The sequence below is a fragment of the Besnoitia besnoiti genome, chromosome I (assembly GCF_002563875.1).
Source record: "Besnoitia besnoiti strain Bb-Ger1 chromosome I, whole genome shotgun sequence".
Taxonomy (NCBI): Eukaryota; Apicomplexa; class Conoidasida; order Eucoccidiorida; family Sarcocystidae; genus Besnoitia; species Besnoitia besnoiti.
The window spans coordinates 4,234,477-4,250,713 of record NC_042356.1 but is presented as its reverse complement, the minus strand read 5'-3'; the positions used below and the strand labels follow the sequence as shown (position 1 = coordinate 4,250,713).

Below are 16,237 nucleotides of genomic sequence, written 5' to 3'. Positions count from 1 at the left end.
TTGCGAATTCCTTTTTGCTGAAGGAGTCTTTCTGAATCAGGAAACGCTACCACCCACAGCGGGTGCTGCTCATCCTCATAAGAATGCCGAGAGTGGCTCTGCGTTGCGGACCGTCGAGGTTTTCATAGCGGTATGTGCCCTCCCCATCCGTGGCACATCGCCAAAGCGCCTACGCAGCACTACATTTGTTGAAACGGGGCATGACCTGTAGGCGTGACGAAGAGCCACACGAACATAAATCTGGCTCTGTCTCCGCAGCCAATGGGATTTTCCTCCACATATTGGTGCACAATATAAGATCGTGCCTTTGCCACATAGGCGACAGCCGACGCAGCCTAGGCTTTCGCATGCGTGCGGCTCTTTACCAAGCCGAGCGTAACAAGATTCAGTTCACCAGTTGTGGACCGTATCAAGAGTTTTCCTTCATCGCCAAGTTGAAACGGAGAACTATTCATACATGATCCACCGGGTCGTTAACTCAAATGCGCAAGTTCTGTAAGCAATCGTCTAGCTCGACGACTCAACTTCCTCGTTCAAATACCGGTGCAGCGACTTGCGACACACCAGCAATAAAATGCAAAAGCAACCGTGCGCGTCATCCAAACACTACAGCCCCATCAACGCTTCATCCCATGCACGGTTCATTCGAGCCCCCTCGGGTCGAGCAGCGTGACTGAAAATGCTTTCAAATACCCAACTAAATACCAGTTTACCCACGTACAGAATGTTTTACATCCACTCCTCAGTCAAGCCCTTCAAATCGCCTAATTAAATACGCCGGGATACGAACGAGGGGAAACGCCAAAATTGCTGTGGCATAGCTAGGTTGAGGATCCCGAATAGCCTCGCCGCGGAGGCTTCCAATCAGGGTCAAACGGTCTCCGCGCTTGACGCCGTTTCCTTCAACTTCCACACCCTGTCGAGCAGTACCACCTCGCGACTTCATCCCTCCTCCCTCCCGATCCATGTGGACTCGCTGACTGGCGTCGAGGCCTTCAGCGCTGTGCGCGCCGGCGAAACACCCGCCGGCGTGACTCCGATGTTCGACATTCACCGGTGCGCGAAGCTCGTTCCGCCCGTAGACGTCGTCGGCTTCTTCCCGCTGCCGAGTGATGAGCACCTGTGTTCTGGCTGACAACCGCGTTAACTCGACCCTCTCCGCCCACAACAGAGAAAGAATCATGTGATAGGCAGCGAATATGGCGAAACACACAAGAATCCCAAAGGTGATATCAACTGTGTAGTGGCAGAAAGAGAGGTCGATTATGATGATGTTTACAGCGCCATGGAAAATACAGTATACCCCCAAGAGATTCCAGTCGCGCATCCTTCTCCAGAATGCCCGCAGCCAAGAAACACATCCATTTTGGCTTTTCTTGTTCGCCTGAAGGGTGTCCGGGTCCGACCGAGGAGCCCGCGAACGGCGCTGTTCTGCGGCACGGCACGGACCTCCTTGGATTCCACCTTCATCACCCCGGTGACGGCGACCGCACGCTGCTTCTTTTTGCGAGAAAGTTTGGGCGCTTTTGGCGGTCGATGGCGCCGTCTGTCTTCCCTCGATTCGGTCTGATACAACCGAGGCACCTAGCTCGCACCCCTGAAACTCCTCTCCAGTCTCAGCCAAAGGGCAACTGGCGCCGCTTTTTGAGCGCGCCGTTTGCCCCGATGGATCACTGCATTCGATGCAAACCCGGACATCTGGCTCAGCAGCCACATCCGACTCTGTACGCGGGTCCTGTTCACCCACGTCGCCGCTGTTGCGCAGAATCTGTTCCCCACCAGCATCAGACTGGAGTGAGCGCGGAATCGGCGGCTGCTCATGACCACATACGGAATGTGCCGCGCTGAGGCCACGAACGCTGCCGTCCGTACTGCACACAGGCACCAGTTCCTTCGAACGCCCGTCTCGCGACTGCGCCGATTGTCGACCGCGCCATCGACGCCATGCATCTCTGAGCTTGTCCCGCAAAAAGTAAAACAAAATGAGGTCTTTCTCCGGGTCGTCATGCTTATTGCAGTTGTTGTAGAAAAGCCACATCGACAAACACAAACACGTGGTGAGAGTGTGGCCCGAGATGATCATGTCTGTACACAGAGAAACCTGGAAGGTGGCTGCCAACACAACCCGCTTCACGAATTCCTTTGCAGTGCTGAGATCCGGAGCCGTGCACGACTCGTCTGGCGCAGGCATCGTAGTTACAAAAATCGCTATCGTCCGCAGCACGTATACAGACATGAGGACGGCGACGAAGCGATAGATGATCATGATGTTCAGCGGCATGCGCACAAAGAACGCGTGTCGGACGCCAGTGATTACGACTAAAGCGACAGTCAGACAATCTGTGACCAGCTGGGGAAGATGCGAGGAGGGTTTGCCCCCCATAATCCAGTCGTGAACGCGATCCTTCAGCTTGGGCTGCGGATCAACCATATAAAAATAGTCGGAACTGACCCCCGCGATCGCCATGACAATATCAACAACGACGAAGTAGACAAATAACCAAAGAAATCGAACGACGAAGAAGCGGAGAGGACGCGCCGGATTTGGCGCAATCCAAAAGCATGGCCACGACTGTCTGCCGGGCAACGCCTCAGGCGCCGCCAACCCCTCAGGCGCCGCCAGCCCCTCAGGGGCACGCACGTGCAAACCGCATGGTTCGTCTGCTCCCTTGCGTCGCTTCTCGCTGGAGAAACAAGGTCGTAGTTTCCGTCCCTCTGCGTGGTCCGGCGCCGTTTCCACATGCATGCTCCACGAGAGAAGTGTTTCATCTTCAACATGATTGCGGCCCCCCGGCGTAGCCGCACACGTTTGGTACGACGATGAATACGGGGGGTTCTTCTGCATCGCTGACAAAGCTGAAGACTTTTCGTCTCCTCGCTCGCACGGAGCCGGCGGATGATCGGCGCTAGAAGGATTCGCCGTTCTGTCAAAAGTCAGCCCCCTCCCCGAGACACGCAGGAAACCATGTTGCTCAACAGAGGGCCCACAGGAAGATGCGACAACGCCGCAGGTCGCCTCCCCAGTGTGGGATGGGGCCCTGACGGCGTGTGCTCCGCCGAAGCACGCTATATTCGGCATTCCGGCACGCAGACGGCAGAGGAGGGCTGCCCGGGAGCCGCCAGGCCGGCCTCACGGCTGCATCGATAGAGCCGGTCAAGACGCTCAGAGGCAGCACAGCGGCAAGCAGCCCGTACAAGCTATGGGACAGGTGCGAGGCGAAGGAGGCGGCGAAGACCGCACTAGAAAACTCTGTCGGAACCTGGAAATCGCTTTCGAATCTGGAGTGGGCAGAGAGAGCTCAAGTATAGAGCCCTGCAGCCCGACGCGAATTCCTACTGCATACGAAGCTGTCGAAGGGATCCGCGGCAATGATATTCGCCCGCGAATCCTCCTCCTACGAACTAACAGACACGAATGGACACACTTTGCGGGTGACGTTCGCGGAGCGTCGATCAGACACCTGATTTGCCTTATTTTCCCCATCAACAAGTAAGAGCACGAAAGAGCCACTATTTTCCCTTTCCCCTCAAAAAACGACGCCATCCACTTTGACAGGATACGTTTGCAGCAGAAAAACCAGTTCTGAATTTCATACGAGACTGGGAGTCCCCTGGCCAAAACGTGACGACCGCGCCGAAAGAAGAGCGCGTAGACAGGCGTACGCGTGACTCTACCTCGGCGGAGTAACAACGAGGAAAGAAGCATCTAGTTTCCCCCGTAGTCACGATGCAGGCAGCCACTACTACAGAAAGTCATGCCGCTGCGCTGCTGAAGAAGTGTTAGGAAGTCATGCCGCTGCGCGGCTGAATAAGTGAAGTGTTTTCCCCCTGGCGGAGCACCGGCATGCGCGATGCTCGTCAGCTGGAAGTATCACTGAAGAAAGAGATGCCGGCGGCGCCTGGCCATACGTTACTCCCCGCGAGAGACACTTCGAACTGATCCTTCAGACTGACGTTGTACTGTCGACGAAAGAGTTTCGTTGCGTTTGCACTTTTTTAAGACGCGCGGATGCTCACAAATCAACGCAACGAGCATGGTAGTGTGGCCGGTGGTGCGCAGAGTCCGCCTGAGCAAAAAGCTCGACGAAGTAACTAACGGGGGAACCCAGCATACAGGGACGAATATGAACAGGATTCACCCAGTTTCACCACTTGTGCAACAAACACCGGAGGACGTGCAATGAGTTCTTACGTCTCTTCATACACGTGAACTGGGTACAACGTTTTGCTATGTGCTCCTCCACCCGGCATGAACAGGAATTGCCACCCCCTCTACCGGACAAGTTGACCAGTCACATTTTCAGGGCGCTCGCAAAAAACAAATCTAGCCACACCGCATGAAAGAGGGTTTCAATCTGCCCCGAGGCTGTGCAACGGAAAGTTACTCCTCCTGACTTCGTCCACATTCGCCGTCCTGGGCGGCGCACCGCGCGAACCCGTTTCTCCCGGGCATCTTGATGGCGAGTCCCACTAGAATGCCACGCCGCACCCCCCCCTCACACTCGCACCAACGGTGGACAACTCAACAAAAGAAGTTTATGGCGGAGTCCGTGAGTTTAGAAGAGGGGAAATGAATCAAGGGTCGGAACAAGAAAGTCGTCCAAGCTGCGAGGCAAGCTGCTTCGTTCGGCTGCAGGGCCGACTACTGCGAGAAACCGGAGAGACGCAGTCCATCCCGCGTCGACGCGGTCTTTTCCCGCTTCTCGTAGGACGTACTTTAGGGTTTTCAGCAGGTAGTATGTCTGCCTCTGCTGCGTTGCTTCATGTTCTGGACTGGAAGATGATATTTACGACTGTACGTCGAACTGTTGAAGGTCCGACGTACACCACGCACCGCGTGACAGTGAGTCCTCTTCGCCCTTCCAACGAGCAGAATTTCGTTCCGGGGCTTGAGGGATTCACACGACATCGCCACCCCGATTACTAGAGAAGAGTGAAACGGAAAGGGGCAGTGGAGGCTTGGTAGGATAATACGGTAAACAAAGTCCGTCATGGTATAAGCCAGTAGTCCAACCCATAGTATATACTTCGCAGAAAAAGCGTCTGCTTTGTACGGAGGACATTGTCACTTCTTTGCACCAAGTATATTGATGGTTCGGAAGTGAAATATCACTGCCAATAATAAGCAAGAAGATCATACTGGAAGATGCAGGAGAAAACTTACCGTGGCAACATGAGCCTCCAGCAGGGATGAGGTTCGATAACTGGCGTTTGAAAAGAGGAGGTGCACAGCGAGCGGTCCCATTTCTGGATTGCTACTGCCTAACTATACGGAGCTCCGTCTGCTATTGGCAACCCCCTTTGGTAGATGTCACGTCGGCGTAGACCCATTCCTTGCGTTGCATGCACGTGGACAGCGTGGAATGGCAGGGCCTACCCGGCCAGCCAGCACAAGGAAAAACTCTGACGGCCCTACGAGGGCGGCGTGACTGCCGACTGGGTAGGTTCGCTGGAGCGTCGTAGCAGTGGGAATGGCACGATGAGTTGGTGTCCTATGTTTCCCTTACAAGGCATTGTATACTGATAAACGGCTGCCACTACTGGCACAAACGTGCCGACGGCAAGTCCCTTTTTCGTGATGGGCAATAACACCAAGCGCCTGAAGGAGAGGGAACTCGCCACTATGTTTAAATATGCCTTTAGGCGTAAGTTTCTGGTTCTCCAATTCTCTAGCTTGCAGACGGCATCGAACTAGTGTAGGATAGGGTTATTGAAGGAACTGAGAGCAGAGAGGAACATCCCGCACACACCAAAAGAATGAGTGTAAGAATACTCGCCAGTGCCGCCTATCACATGGAGTGTGTCGAGAGCCTACGTAGGGGAGCCTTGTGTCATCTGTCGTCAGTCCTGTCCTCTGGAGGCCTGCTTCAGCATCGCTTGCGCCATCGAGGTCTTCCTCACAAAGATATACCTGTGCGGGCACTACCACGGAAACTACCGTGTAACACCTCCCGGCGGTGTAGCACGTAGGCACTCTCTGAGAACTCCAGAAGTTCGAAAGGGGTTGGTTGCCTTACAGAACTATGTGCGACACTGAAGATCTAAATAGCCCGTCGGGCGTGGGGTCCCGGGAAGTTTAGGGCTGCTTCCCCGAATCGCCAAGACACACTGCATTGCAGATCGGGTGGTGCGGCGTCTGCTCAGGTGTTAGCAGCGAAGAGTCTCGGCGCCCGTGAAACAAACTTGAATCGAATAAACGCTATCATCGTTCATAAGCGAGCAAAGTCCCCCACAATATTGGAAGGGGGCTCTGGCGCGACCACCCCGGCCGAATGCTGCAACCCAAGGGCACGCTGCGCCGCTATCTGACGCCCTTCCGGTCGTGTCTCGCCTAGCCGGTGGGCGCGAGCCCAAGGTGCGCTCGATGAAAAGAAAGCGGCCGCAGCACAATTCGTGACCACGTTCCCCATGTTTACACGGATATTACAATCATGTCACCTGCTCCCAGTGTGCGTGTCTGCGCTTCCGTTCCGGACAACCAGAGCCGCCACATGCGGAGGTCCCTGATCTAGCCTGAGGTGTTCGGGACACCGTGTCAACTTTTCCAGCTTCCGGTGTAAAAAAGCGACGTTTCCCGACGGTAATGACGGGGGCACCGAAACGTTTTTGTTTTTCTCTCCGACGACTTTTTTGTTTCCCCTGTTTTAGTGTGACGAGCACGTCAGCGGCCGATGCACACAACAACATGTGGTAAAGTTCTTTTCTCGCTTCTTCCAGGGTCGGCGTTTGAGAAGTCCTGTTGTATCGTATCCATTAACCAGCTGTGCGCATTGGATGACCTTCCAGTGACCTGTTACGTTGCTGGAACCAGATAGAGGCTCGTCGTTACGTGAGCCGTCGCGACATTTGTCATCGTGACCGTCAGGCGCGCTGCGTTGTATGTGTTGCTGAGTACAATTTTGTTGCCCTATGCAGTCCGTGTCGATTCTCGGCATTCGCGCCTGCTGCTTTTCCGCTCAGGTTGCCAGGGCCCGAAGCTTTTTCAAGGGTGCTGTCTCTCCCCTTCCGTCATTCGTTTGTAAAGCAGGGTATCAGCGCGGGGGTGAGCAAACGGCCGCCTTTAGCACGCGCCTTGAATCGCCAGCCTGCGAACCGCTGCACCTGACGCGATTCACTCGACACTTTCATCCGGCGTCGAACTCAACTAGGGGCGTCATGGCGTCTGAAAGCTGCCCGCGTAAAGCGGCCTGTCTCACTGGAGCCACAACAAAACAACTGCGGTCCGCCTTTGCATTGTGCTCGGAGACCGTTGTGACGTGCCTCGAGGCGCGGATCTCTGCAAAAAAGGCCTCCGCTCGTGCTCAAGAATCTGTTGTCGCCTTAGGCCAACAGGTGAGTGCAGCGGTTTCATTTCAGGGGAACGTCCGGTCCGCTTCAAGCAACACGAATCCCGCGTCAGCGCACTCACTGCGTGCCCATGCACGCACATCAGGTGGACGCGCAGCGAATGCACGTGTAGGCGGGTGCATTGAGCGAGACAGGTTGAGCACGAAAACGTGAATGGAAGATGGAAACATTCATCAAGTGCGTTCAGAGACGGATTCGGCCCTGGGAGGTCTCCCAGCAGCTTTCGCGTGAAAGCCTTCTGCAACTGCAAACAGAAATGTACACTAGGGCAGACACGCCCATCTGGGGCGAAGGCGAACCAGGAAAGGACGGTCGACGTAGAGTGACCGATGTGGGTGCGAGTACATCTGTGCGCCTTGTGACTGACAGGAACGTGTGTATTTTTGCCGTGAGCTACCTGCCTATCCTCGGTGATGGTATGCGTGCACGCAAGCGGTGTCTGTTCAGAAAATCCTCAATGAAAAGCGCTTCGTAGGCCTGACGGCAGGAGCTCCTGACTGCAGCTCCTTATCGACGTGGCCGCTCGGGGCCCTCCCGTCCCTCGCGGTGCTCTCTCCCTCCGGTAAGGCAACCAGCAGTGCCTGTCGTATTGAGGGTCGGTCGGAGCGTTAGAAGACTAGTACCCGCTGGTCTACCGCTGTTCGTGGTCTTCAATCGCCTGTAGCGGCTGATAGACGGGCAGGTAGGAGCAAGTGAAAATGAAGAGACTCACGACATTAGTTGGCGCGCGCGACCTCTGAAAAGCAGAATTCCGAGCATTCCATAGCTAGCTTTGCACTTCTGTGTTGGAAGGAGCTGAGACGCCACGCCTGCTAGGCGTGCGACGTTGCCCTGCCTGGTGTGTGCGCTTATGTGGAGCTTTTCCACCTGTACTCCAGTTTCTTTGCTGCCCGCTGCGCACGTAGTTGCTTGGTAGAGTGTTCTGCCACCTGATTGTGGTGCTAGATAAGTCTACGCGGAGCTATAGTTGGCGGAAGACAAGTGACGCCTGTCGCGTCACTTGTCTTCCGCGGATGTCCACGCTACACCGATCTACTGCGCAAGCCGTTTGGTGAAACATGCCACGCTGTTGGACGCAAGTGCGACGGCCACTGCGGGCGTCACACGCTGAAAGAGTCCAGACCCCGGGTTGCCACAACGTTCATGTCTCTTCCACGTGCAGGCGATTTTTTTGCATGCGTCGTCGAGACCTCGTCGCGCTCGAATGGCGAGCATCAGCCATCTGTCACGGCTAGTTCACAGCCTGAATACCGTGTCGAGCTCTTCGGCAGAGGCGCTGCCCATGTCGGTCCCGTTACTGCGATGCGGGCGCCAGCTGGTACAAAGCCGTGGCAAGGTTCCGTCGGTGGTGGCGCGTTTTGTCCGACAAAAGAGGAGTTGTAAGCCAGCGCCTTCACTGCTGCGCATAAGTGGGGCTTGGAGTCACGCAGCTGCTAGGAGTCAAAAGCCGACACGCTTGCCGCCTTATTCAAACCGGGAATCGCCGTCTGATGCCATCACGTGCGGGCTCGCTCAGGTTCATATACACGGCTGAGGCGCCAAAGAGCGACAGACGAGGTGGCTGCCCAGAGGCAGGTAGTGAGGCACGCTGCAAGGACGCGACATGCCCGGGCAGTGGTGAAGGCACTTTGGACGCGTACGAATATAAAGCAGACTGGGGCGAGCAGCTGGTTGGAAAGCGCAAGGGCCGCCTGTTTCTGGCTGACTTCAAGCGACGCAGCGTCAAAATGCTGAAACCGCCCACAGAGGCGACCGCTTGCGGCCAGGTGCGTCCGCTCATTCATCTGACTGCGTTTGACGTGCTGGTTTCGAAGAACTAGACCTCATCAGATGCTCTCATTCCAGCGGATTCTCGACAACCTGTACAGCTGTGTACTGTAGAACAGGGTCGCTGTCAACCGCTGGAGGGGGGGGGACGTTTGATTCCGCTCGAGGCTTGCCGTAAAGCGATCGTGTCGGCAAAATGCATGGAGATATCCCCGTTGTGCAGTCGTGTCTAATGCGCCTTATGCGTACAGCCGCGCTGGCTTTCGGATGGCTCCGGCGTCATCTGCACTAACTGGGATCTCGAGCCCTACTGGTGAGGACTTTTCGTTAGCTGGGCACGTGTTTCCAGCTTCCACCACAGCACTTTAAAGCGGTATATCGTATGCATGCTGTCATTGGCGATCACTGGGCACAGCACACCATCTACCACTTGCTATTTAGCAATACTTAGTATCTCACTGCTCCTGAGCGCGTTTATTCGATCTCGACCTGATCAACGTTTGGTGATATCTTTGGAATGAATGCCGCGCCTACTGGTCTAGATAGAAGTGTAACAGATGTACGGCTTTTTATGTGCAGCCTTGGTCTCATCTACTGTATGAACCGACCAAGCAAGCTTTACCTCGCGCAGCTCTCGCCCACGACTGCAGGCAGTCGTGGCCCTGAAGCCGGCGAAACTGCAGACGATGGTAGCGCAGAGTCCCAGGCGGAATGCAAATGGGTGCAGATATCCGGCGAAGAGGATTTTGCGGCCTGGAGCCCTTCTGTACTGCGAGACGCGACTAAGGATGACTCTAATACCCAGCGGGTCGCTTACCTCTCCCTTGAGAAAGGCAGAGTGAGTTACGTGTAGTGGCATGTTTAGTGAGGAGTGACAACGCGAACGTTCGTCCATCCCAGACGGCTCCCCAGAGCCCCGTGGTTCATCCCGGTGGGCACACAAACGGCACATGGCTAGTGCGCGGCTCACCCAACAGCGCCGTGCCGCAGCATCCAAAAGGCATGATTTTGGATGGGATTACTTTTAACACCGCATAATATCTTATGAAGATACCAGCAGACATGGAGCTCAGAAGTTACGAGCAAGTGACTGACAGAGTCAACCGAGGATCATGTAATGAGGCTGGAAGCAGGGCCGGCGCGTCGATTGCCACCATGAAGGCGGAAGCCTTCGAATCTCAGGGCTCCTCTCAGGGTGAACTGCAACCGTCGTAGAGATCTGGACCAGGCCGCCGAGTCCTTTCTTTGTCTCGCTTTCGCTAGCCTGTTCGATCTCGAAGCGGCTTCTTTGCAAGCTGGGTCGACCTTTGGTTCGTGTCAAAAACCCCTCATGTTGCTTTTCCTTGTTTCCGCAGCCGGAGACGCTTCCCCATATGTGTGCACCACGCATCAAGGCCTTGACTCTGCGCCGCGACGACGCCTCCTCAGCGTGGAAGGTTGTTGCACGAGAAACACTCGCCGAACCGCTCGCCATTGAGCCGAGCGTAGAGCCACTCTGGTCGTGCAGCCAGACTGCGTATTCTGGAACGTATACGGATCGTCTCGGCCCCTGGGTTCACGAAAAGTTTCTGTTTGTCAACACGTTTATCGGAGCGCGACAGGCGGTGGTAGTTGTTGATACCCATGGAGGTAGGGCTATCATCAGCGACTACGACACCATTCTGAAGTAGCGTTCGTATCCTTGAAACTTCGCATCCAGACGTTCGCATACAAGTTAAATATCTCCCTTGCGTCTCACCATGCATCACACTGGAAACTCCTTTTCAGTCAAGGTCGCAGCTTCCCCCCATTTGCCGTTGCATACGGGAGCGGGAGTGTGTGAGTCTCCATGCATGTGTCTCCTCGCTCTTCTCCGTCAGTCTGGCCGTATTGATCGAGCTGCACATCCAGCGCGCAGGTTGCCACGCGTCTTGCAGCTTGCGAAGCTTACAGTGCACAGTGCATATCGCTGGGGTGTGTGCCCGATGCATGGTGACAACAGCTGGCAGAGGAGGTAACGTGCCGCCTCTCAGGGCGACAGTCTTCTCAGGAAACCGAGCCGACTGATATTCCATCCAACTTGGTTGTGACAACAACTTTACCTCTCGGTGTTTTCTGTCGATTTTGCTGCCTGCAGAAGGGTGTTTGGGCGAAGTCCACTTCGACTCCACTTCGCTTCAGTTGAGAGCTCTGTCGAAACTTGCAGATGTCGGTCAAACTTGCTCTAGCTTCTCCTTGCGCCTGCATGATATCACACCTGACTGGCTGCTGCTTGAAGCGAGTTCGCTCGCTGAAACTCCTCGTCTTCTCCTGGCGAAGCTCTCCCTGTCGTCATCTGGCCTTGGCGTTGACGCCAGTCTTGCTGGCTCCATTTGCCTCGGAGGCTCGTCTGACCAGGTGCGCATGCAATAAATGACCTAGTGACAGGGCGTGGAGACTTAGGGGCCGTCGGAACATCATCGGTCCTATGGCTGCTTGGTGCGTACCCTGGGGGAGTGGTGGCAGGTTCATGAATAACCGTTCTCTGCCTTTTTGGTCTAGTCCCTACACAAAGCTATCGACTTGATCACGCCTGCCGCCGATATCACTTTTTCTCCAAGGCATGTTTTGGGACTGATCCACGTGTCTTTGCGTCGCATCTGGAAGCCCCTACGCGGCGTTCCTGCATCCTGACGGCCTGCTGAGGCTTGACACCTTCGGTTTGTTGCGGATGCTTTGGCTTCCATTTGATATCCGGTGACTCAACAGTTTCCTAGTCTCACCTTTCCGCATACCGGTTCCGTGTGAATTCGCTATCGCTGCGCTTGCATCTCTCTGTGCCTGTTGTTTAGGCGCGCCTCCCGTGGAGTCCTCAATCGTTGTTGAGGAATCACCTGAAGAGGCTCGAATGTCGCTACCTGTCCGGCGGCCGCCACACTCTCCTCAGGTGGAAGGAATCGCCGCGGAAAGACGGCAAGCGCGCCCTTGGCGTGGTTCTCCACGGCGGCCCTCACTCCGTGGCGGCAAACATTTTCAGTGCCGAGGCAACATTTCTAACTCTGATAGGTGAGTCCAGTGGCGTTTAGGTCCCGACCACCTGTTGCTCGGAGGCTCACGATTCCAGGCGTCGCACGCATATCTCTCGCAGATACCGCCAGCACGCCGCCAGGCGTGGGTCTTTGCGGCGAGCTGCGAGACAAGGCGACTCTGCTCTGCGTAAACGGTGCCGTGGAAAGTGTGATGAAGTCAAGCGCGTGACTCCAGCTGTCAGTGAGACTGTGCTGGCAAACCCTGTACAAGTGTTGATGCAGGTGCGGACAGGTTTCGTCAGCAACATACCAATTCCCGTATTTTATGAGACTTGTGAGTTCGGTTGCAGGCTTCGATGTGTTTGCCGTCAACTATCGCGGCTCTCTTGGTTTTGGGCAGAAAGAGCTGCTTTCTCTCCTCGGTAAGCTTGCAGGAGAATCCGGTTCATTATCCGGCGCAGGCTACATAGAGGGTTCATTACCCTGCATCCGCTGAGTCGTGGTGTATGCCGCATATTCGGGCTGTTTGATATGCCGTGTGTGACTACAGCGAAGTGTGGGTCCGATGTTTGACGCCGTTGCCCAGTTGCGGTGTGCGGTTTCGAACCTCACGAGTTCACCGTGCTCTGCCGTGAGTGTAGCACGTGGTGCGCGCCCTCAAGATGGCAGGCCAGTCCTTGTGGTTCCTCGATCGGATGGGTGGTCGGCCTGCACCTTTAGGCAACGTTGGAACGCAGGATGTGAACGACGTGAAGCAAGCAGTCGACGAACTTCTTGACAGGTACGAGCACACGTGGGGTGCTGTGATTCACGTTCGCGCTGGGTGTCAAGTTTGGCCGCTGACCAACTCATTAGACAACACCAAGCGTAGCTGCGGCACGGCGACGCGCCGTGCCCTCAGGGCTCAATCGGGGCCGGCGGCGAATCGTGGGCTGGGAATATGCACGTGAGTAAGCTCAAAAAACGAGGATGCCAGACCGCAGGATGTCCACGATTCGGACTGTCGAGCGCCTTGCACACCCTCCTTCAGCAGAGGCTTGCGCTAGTGGGCACACACAAAAGCCGAACAGCGGGGGGCCTGGCAGATTCACTGCATTGACCGGGACTCTCCGGCCTGGTCTTCGCGTCCCGCGTGTTGAGCGTGTCGAATGTCTCGCGGCCGTCCGTCGCTTCCTGCGCCGATCAGCGACCGCCACGCGTACTCAGCGTCCCGGACAGTCGTCGTGGGCGGCTCCCACGGCGGATTCCTTACGTGCCACCTCATTGGCCAGGCAAGTTGTGGAAGACGGGAAGGGAAGAGTGCCTGCATTTATCGCTTTGCAGGCTTGCTGAAGCTGCAGATCTCGCGGTTTGCTGCCCCGCTATTTGACAGACTTGGAGATGACACAAATGACCAAACAGGTTTCGACAACGCGGCGTGCAGCGTTGACCCGGAGGGCGAGCCTAGCGGTACGTAGGTCCCTTGTCTTCGTGTGTGCAGTTTCCTGACCTTTTTGCGGCGGCCTCGACGAGGAACCCTGTCACCGATTTGTCTTCAATGGCAAGAGCCAGCGACATTCCAGGTAAACAGTCCCTCTAGATTGGCACACGAGGATTCCGTCTGCGTGCGCCGTGCAGACGTGTGAGTGGAGAGAGCAGAGTCGGCAGCCACCAAACCAGCTATTCGGTCGCAAGGGCTATCTTGAGGCGATCCGTCCGCTACTCTCAATTATACATGTTTGTAGAGATACAGACTCTTTACTTCAGGACAGAAAGACCCCATGAGAACTTAATGCGTGCCCTGGCATATTCTACCGCCGTACGCGCTTAGCATATGCGTTGGAAATGCAAGTAACTGAGTGCGTCTGCTTCGCAGGGTTGCCGAGCCAGGTGCAGGGGGGCTGAGCAAGATGTTTTTTTTTGCCCAAGAGAATAGTGTACTGTAAGCGTACGCTTTGGTATTCACTCCAGTCCCTGATCCTCTAATAAAACGCAGATCGGTGACGATGGCCGCGAGGAGCGGTGGGAGCGTGTGATGAGTCATTAGCGCTGAAAGCGTGTCTCGAGTATTGTGGAGTCCCGCAGATTGGTGCGTCGCTGAAGGGTGGGGAGAGCAGTTTCATCCAGGCAGCAACCTCTCCGAGAGTCAACTTGCAGCTCTGTTCAAATCGTCGCCTATCGCACACGCACAGCATGTCAGAACGCCTCTGCTTCTCGGCATCGGAGGGTCTGACAAGCGAGTAAGGATGGGCAAACAGGGTTCGCTATTTACGTAGGGAGTAACGAGCTTCGATTGTGAGTGACAACATACAGAGCATGAGTATATCAACAATTTCTGATTGCCGTTGCAATCTGAAGGTTGTTTGGGTAGAGGGACTTGTTGCGTACTGGTACGCATCGCATCCTAAGTCCGGCTCCTACCTACAAAATGAAGTGAGGTGGTAAAGGGGCGTAGCCAGGAAGACAACGCTTCTGAAATGGGCAGACTACCTCGGCTGCTTGGTGTGATTTGGCTTGTATGTTGTAGAGCTCTTTTCAAGCGCGTCGTCGTGCTTTTTGCGTCCGTGTCATCAGGTTCCGCCCTTCCAAGGCGTCGTGTTCCACAAACTCTTGCTTGGACAAGGTCAGTCAACTAATTTTTCATGCCATGCAAGCGGCAGCAGGGATACCCGAAACAGTGAGGTCCCATCATGTTTCCTGTGTCTAGTAGCGTCGCCCATCTTCTGTCAAAGAAACTTTTTTCTGCTCATTCAATCGCTCAATGCATTCGTGTCTTCGCAGTTGATCGAGCGTTTTGGAAAACCTGTGTTCGGTTTGGTTTGTCCCGTATAAAACACGTTGTGGATATATATGATACAGGTTACACGTAGATCTATATGCAGATAGGCTAGCGCTTCTCTTGGCTATAAGCGGCTTTTCTGACGTCGCTGCGCCGTTTCTCCGATGCGCAAGCACATGCGGGGAAGCTGTTTCACATGTTCGTTTCAGGCAAAGTCAGTCGCCTGCTTTTTTATCCGGAAGCGGACCATCGAATCGAGCAGCCGCAATATGCAGAAGACTACTGGGTCAACAGCGCTATCTGGTTCATTGAACGCACCGGGGGCCCTGACGCGTTGAAGGAAGACGTGCTGCAGGCTGCGACGTGCTGAAAGAGAACACTACCAGTGCCTGGCGGCGAACAGCTCAAATCCTCTGTCTAAAACAAGCTGGAATCTCACTGCTAGTCTCGGCATGATTAGCGCCCCTCGCCCGTACTGTTGCGGTGCCATGGCTGTGCTCAGTGACTAACACGTAGTCCCCGATATTTGAGGTGTAGGTGCTGGTTTCATTGGCAAGCATTCCGAGTGATTCCATCAAGGGTCCATGCGGAAGAAAATGAACACCCACGGTTAACACTGTTCTGAAGTTGGGGAGCAACTGGCAGTGGGCGCGTGAGCCTGCACCGTTTTGCACTCAGCTGATGTTTTCGTGCTTTGTAGCTAAGGCAGTCGTCATACGAGGCATTGAATGAGAGCTTATTTCTATTCATGAGTATCCGCCACTGCTGGAGAGACTAATCCGGAGAGTCTTCTCAAGCAAGACGACGCTGCAGTCCCCACGGAGTAGTGCCTATACAGCGCTGGAGGCGCCGCGTGGAGGAAGTTGTGACAGCAAGCGGAGTTCCGTGTAGCCTGTTACCTTCCACACTTCCATAATTGTGTGAACCTTGGAAAGGCGAGCCGCCGGAATTGCGCCTGATGAGAGTTTTCTAACGTCGGACGGTAACATGGAGTGCACGTCACAGATGGCATGTAGCTAATGTATTCGCCGACGAAACCAGCATGAAAAAGGTTCAAAAGATGTCGGGACAGGCATCGTTAGGCTTCACACACACTACGCTATTGCGAGGGAAGAGGAATTCATGAGGCAAGGTGTCCTATCAACATTACGTAGACAGAACCAGGCATGTGGGGATATGGAGGACACTTCATCTCGATCATACATATGACTGGTCAACTTCACGCTAGCAGCGTGAGAGAACCTGTAAAGAGTTTCGGAGGCGCTGCCTATGGATTCTGCGACTATCAAAATAGTGTACGGCTCCTGCTGTCTTTCCGAGTCTGGAAGTGCTCTTCGCGCCCAGATAATTGTTTCCTGGACGGCATTGACCGCGTATG

General features: G+C 55.0%; 2 protein-coding genes across 2 annotated transcripts; one reads left to right on the top strand and one right to left on the bottom strand.

Moving 5' to 3' along the window:
• Positions 1-742: 742 nt before the first annotated feature.
• Positions 743-2,845, bottom strand: BESB_006170 (uncharacterized protein; the record flags this gene model as incomplete). Its single annotated transcript, XM_029359372.1, has 1 exon — positions 743-2,845. One exon carries the CDS (start codon positions 2,843-2,845, stop codon positions 743-745), a length of 2,103 nt encoding a protein of 700 aa, XP_029222285.1.
• A 4,310-nt stretch (positions 2,846-7,155) lies between these two features.
• Positions 7,156-15,229, top strand: BESB_006160 (putative acylaminoacyl-peptidase; the record flags this gene model as incomplete). The annotated part of the gene is made up of 16 exons (XM_029359371.1): positions 7,156-7,332; positions 7,795-7,909; positions 8,510-8,726; positions 8,864-9,113; positions 9,366-9,427; positions 9,694-9,952; positions 10,470-10,743; positions 11,231-11,490; positions 11,925-12,138; positions 12,452-12,523; positions 12,822-12,882; positions 13,288-13,372; positions 13,582-13,663; positions 14,166-14,320; positions 14,655-14,703; positions 15,069-15,229. 16 exons carry the CDS (start codon positions 7,156-7,158, stop codon positions 15,227-15,229), a joined length of 2,493 nt encoding a protein of 830 aa, XP_029222284.1.
• Positions 15,230-16,237: the final 1,008 nt, after the last annotated feature.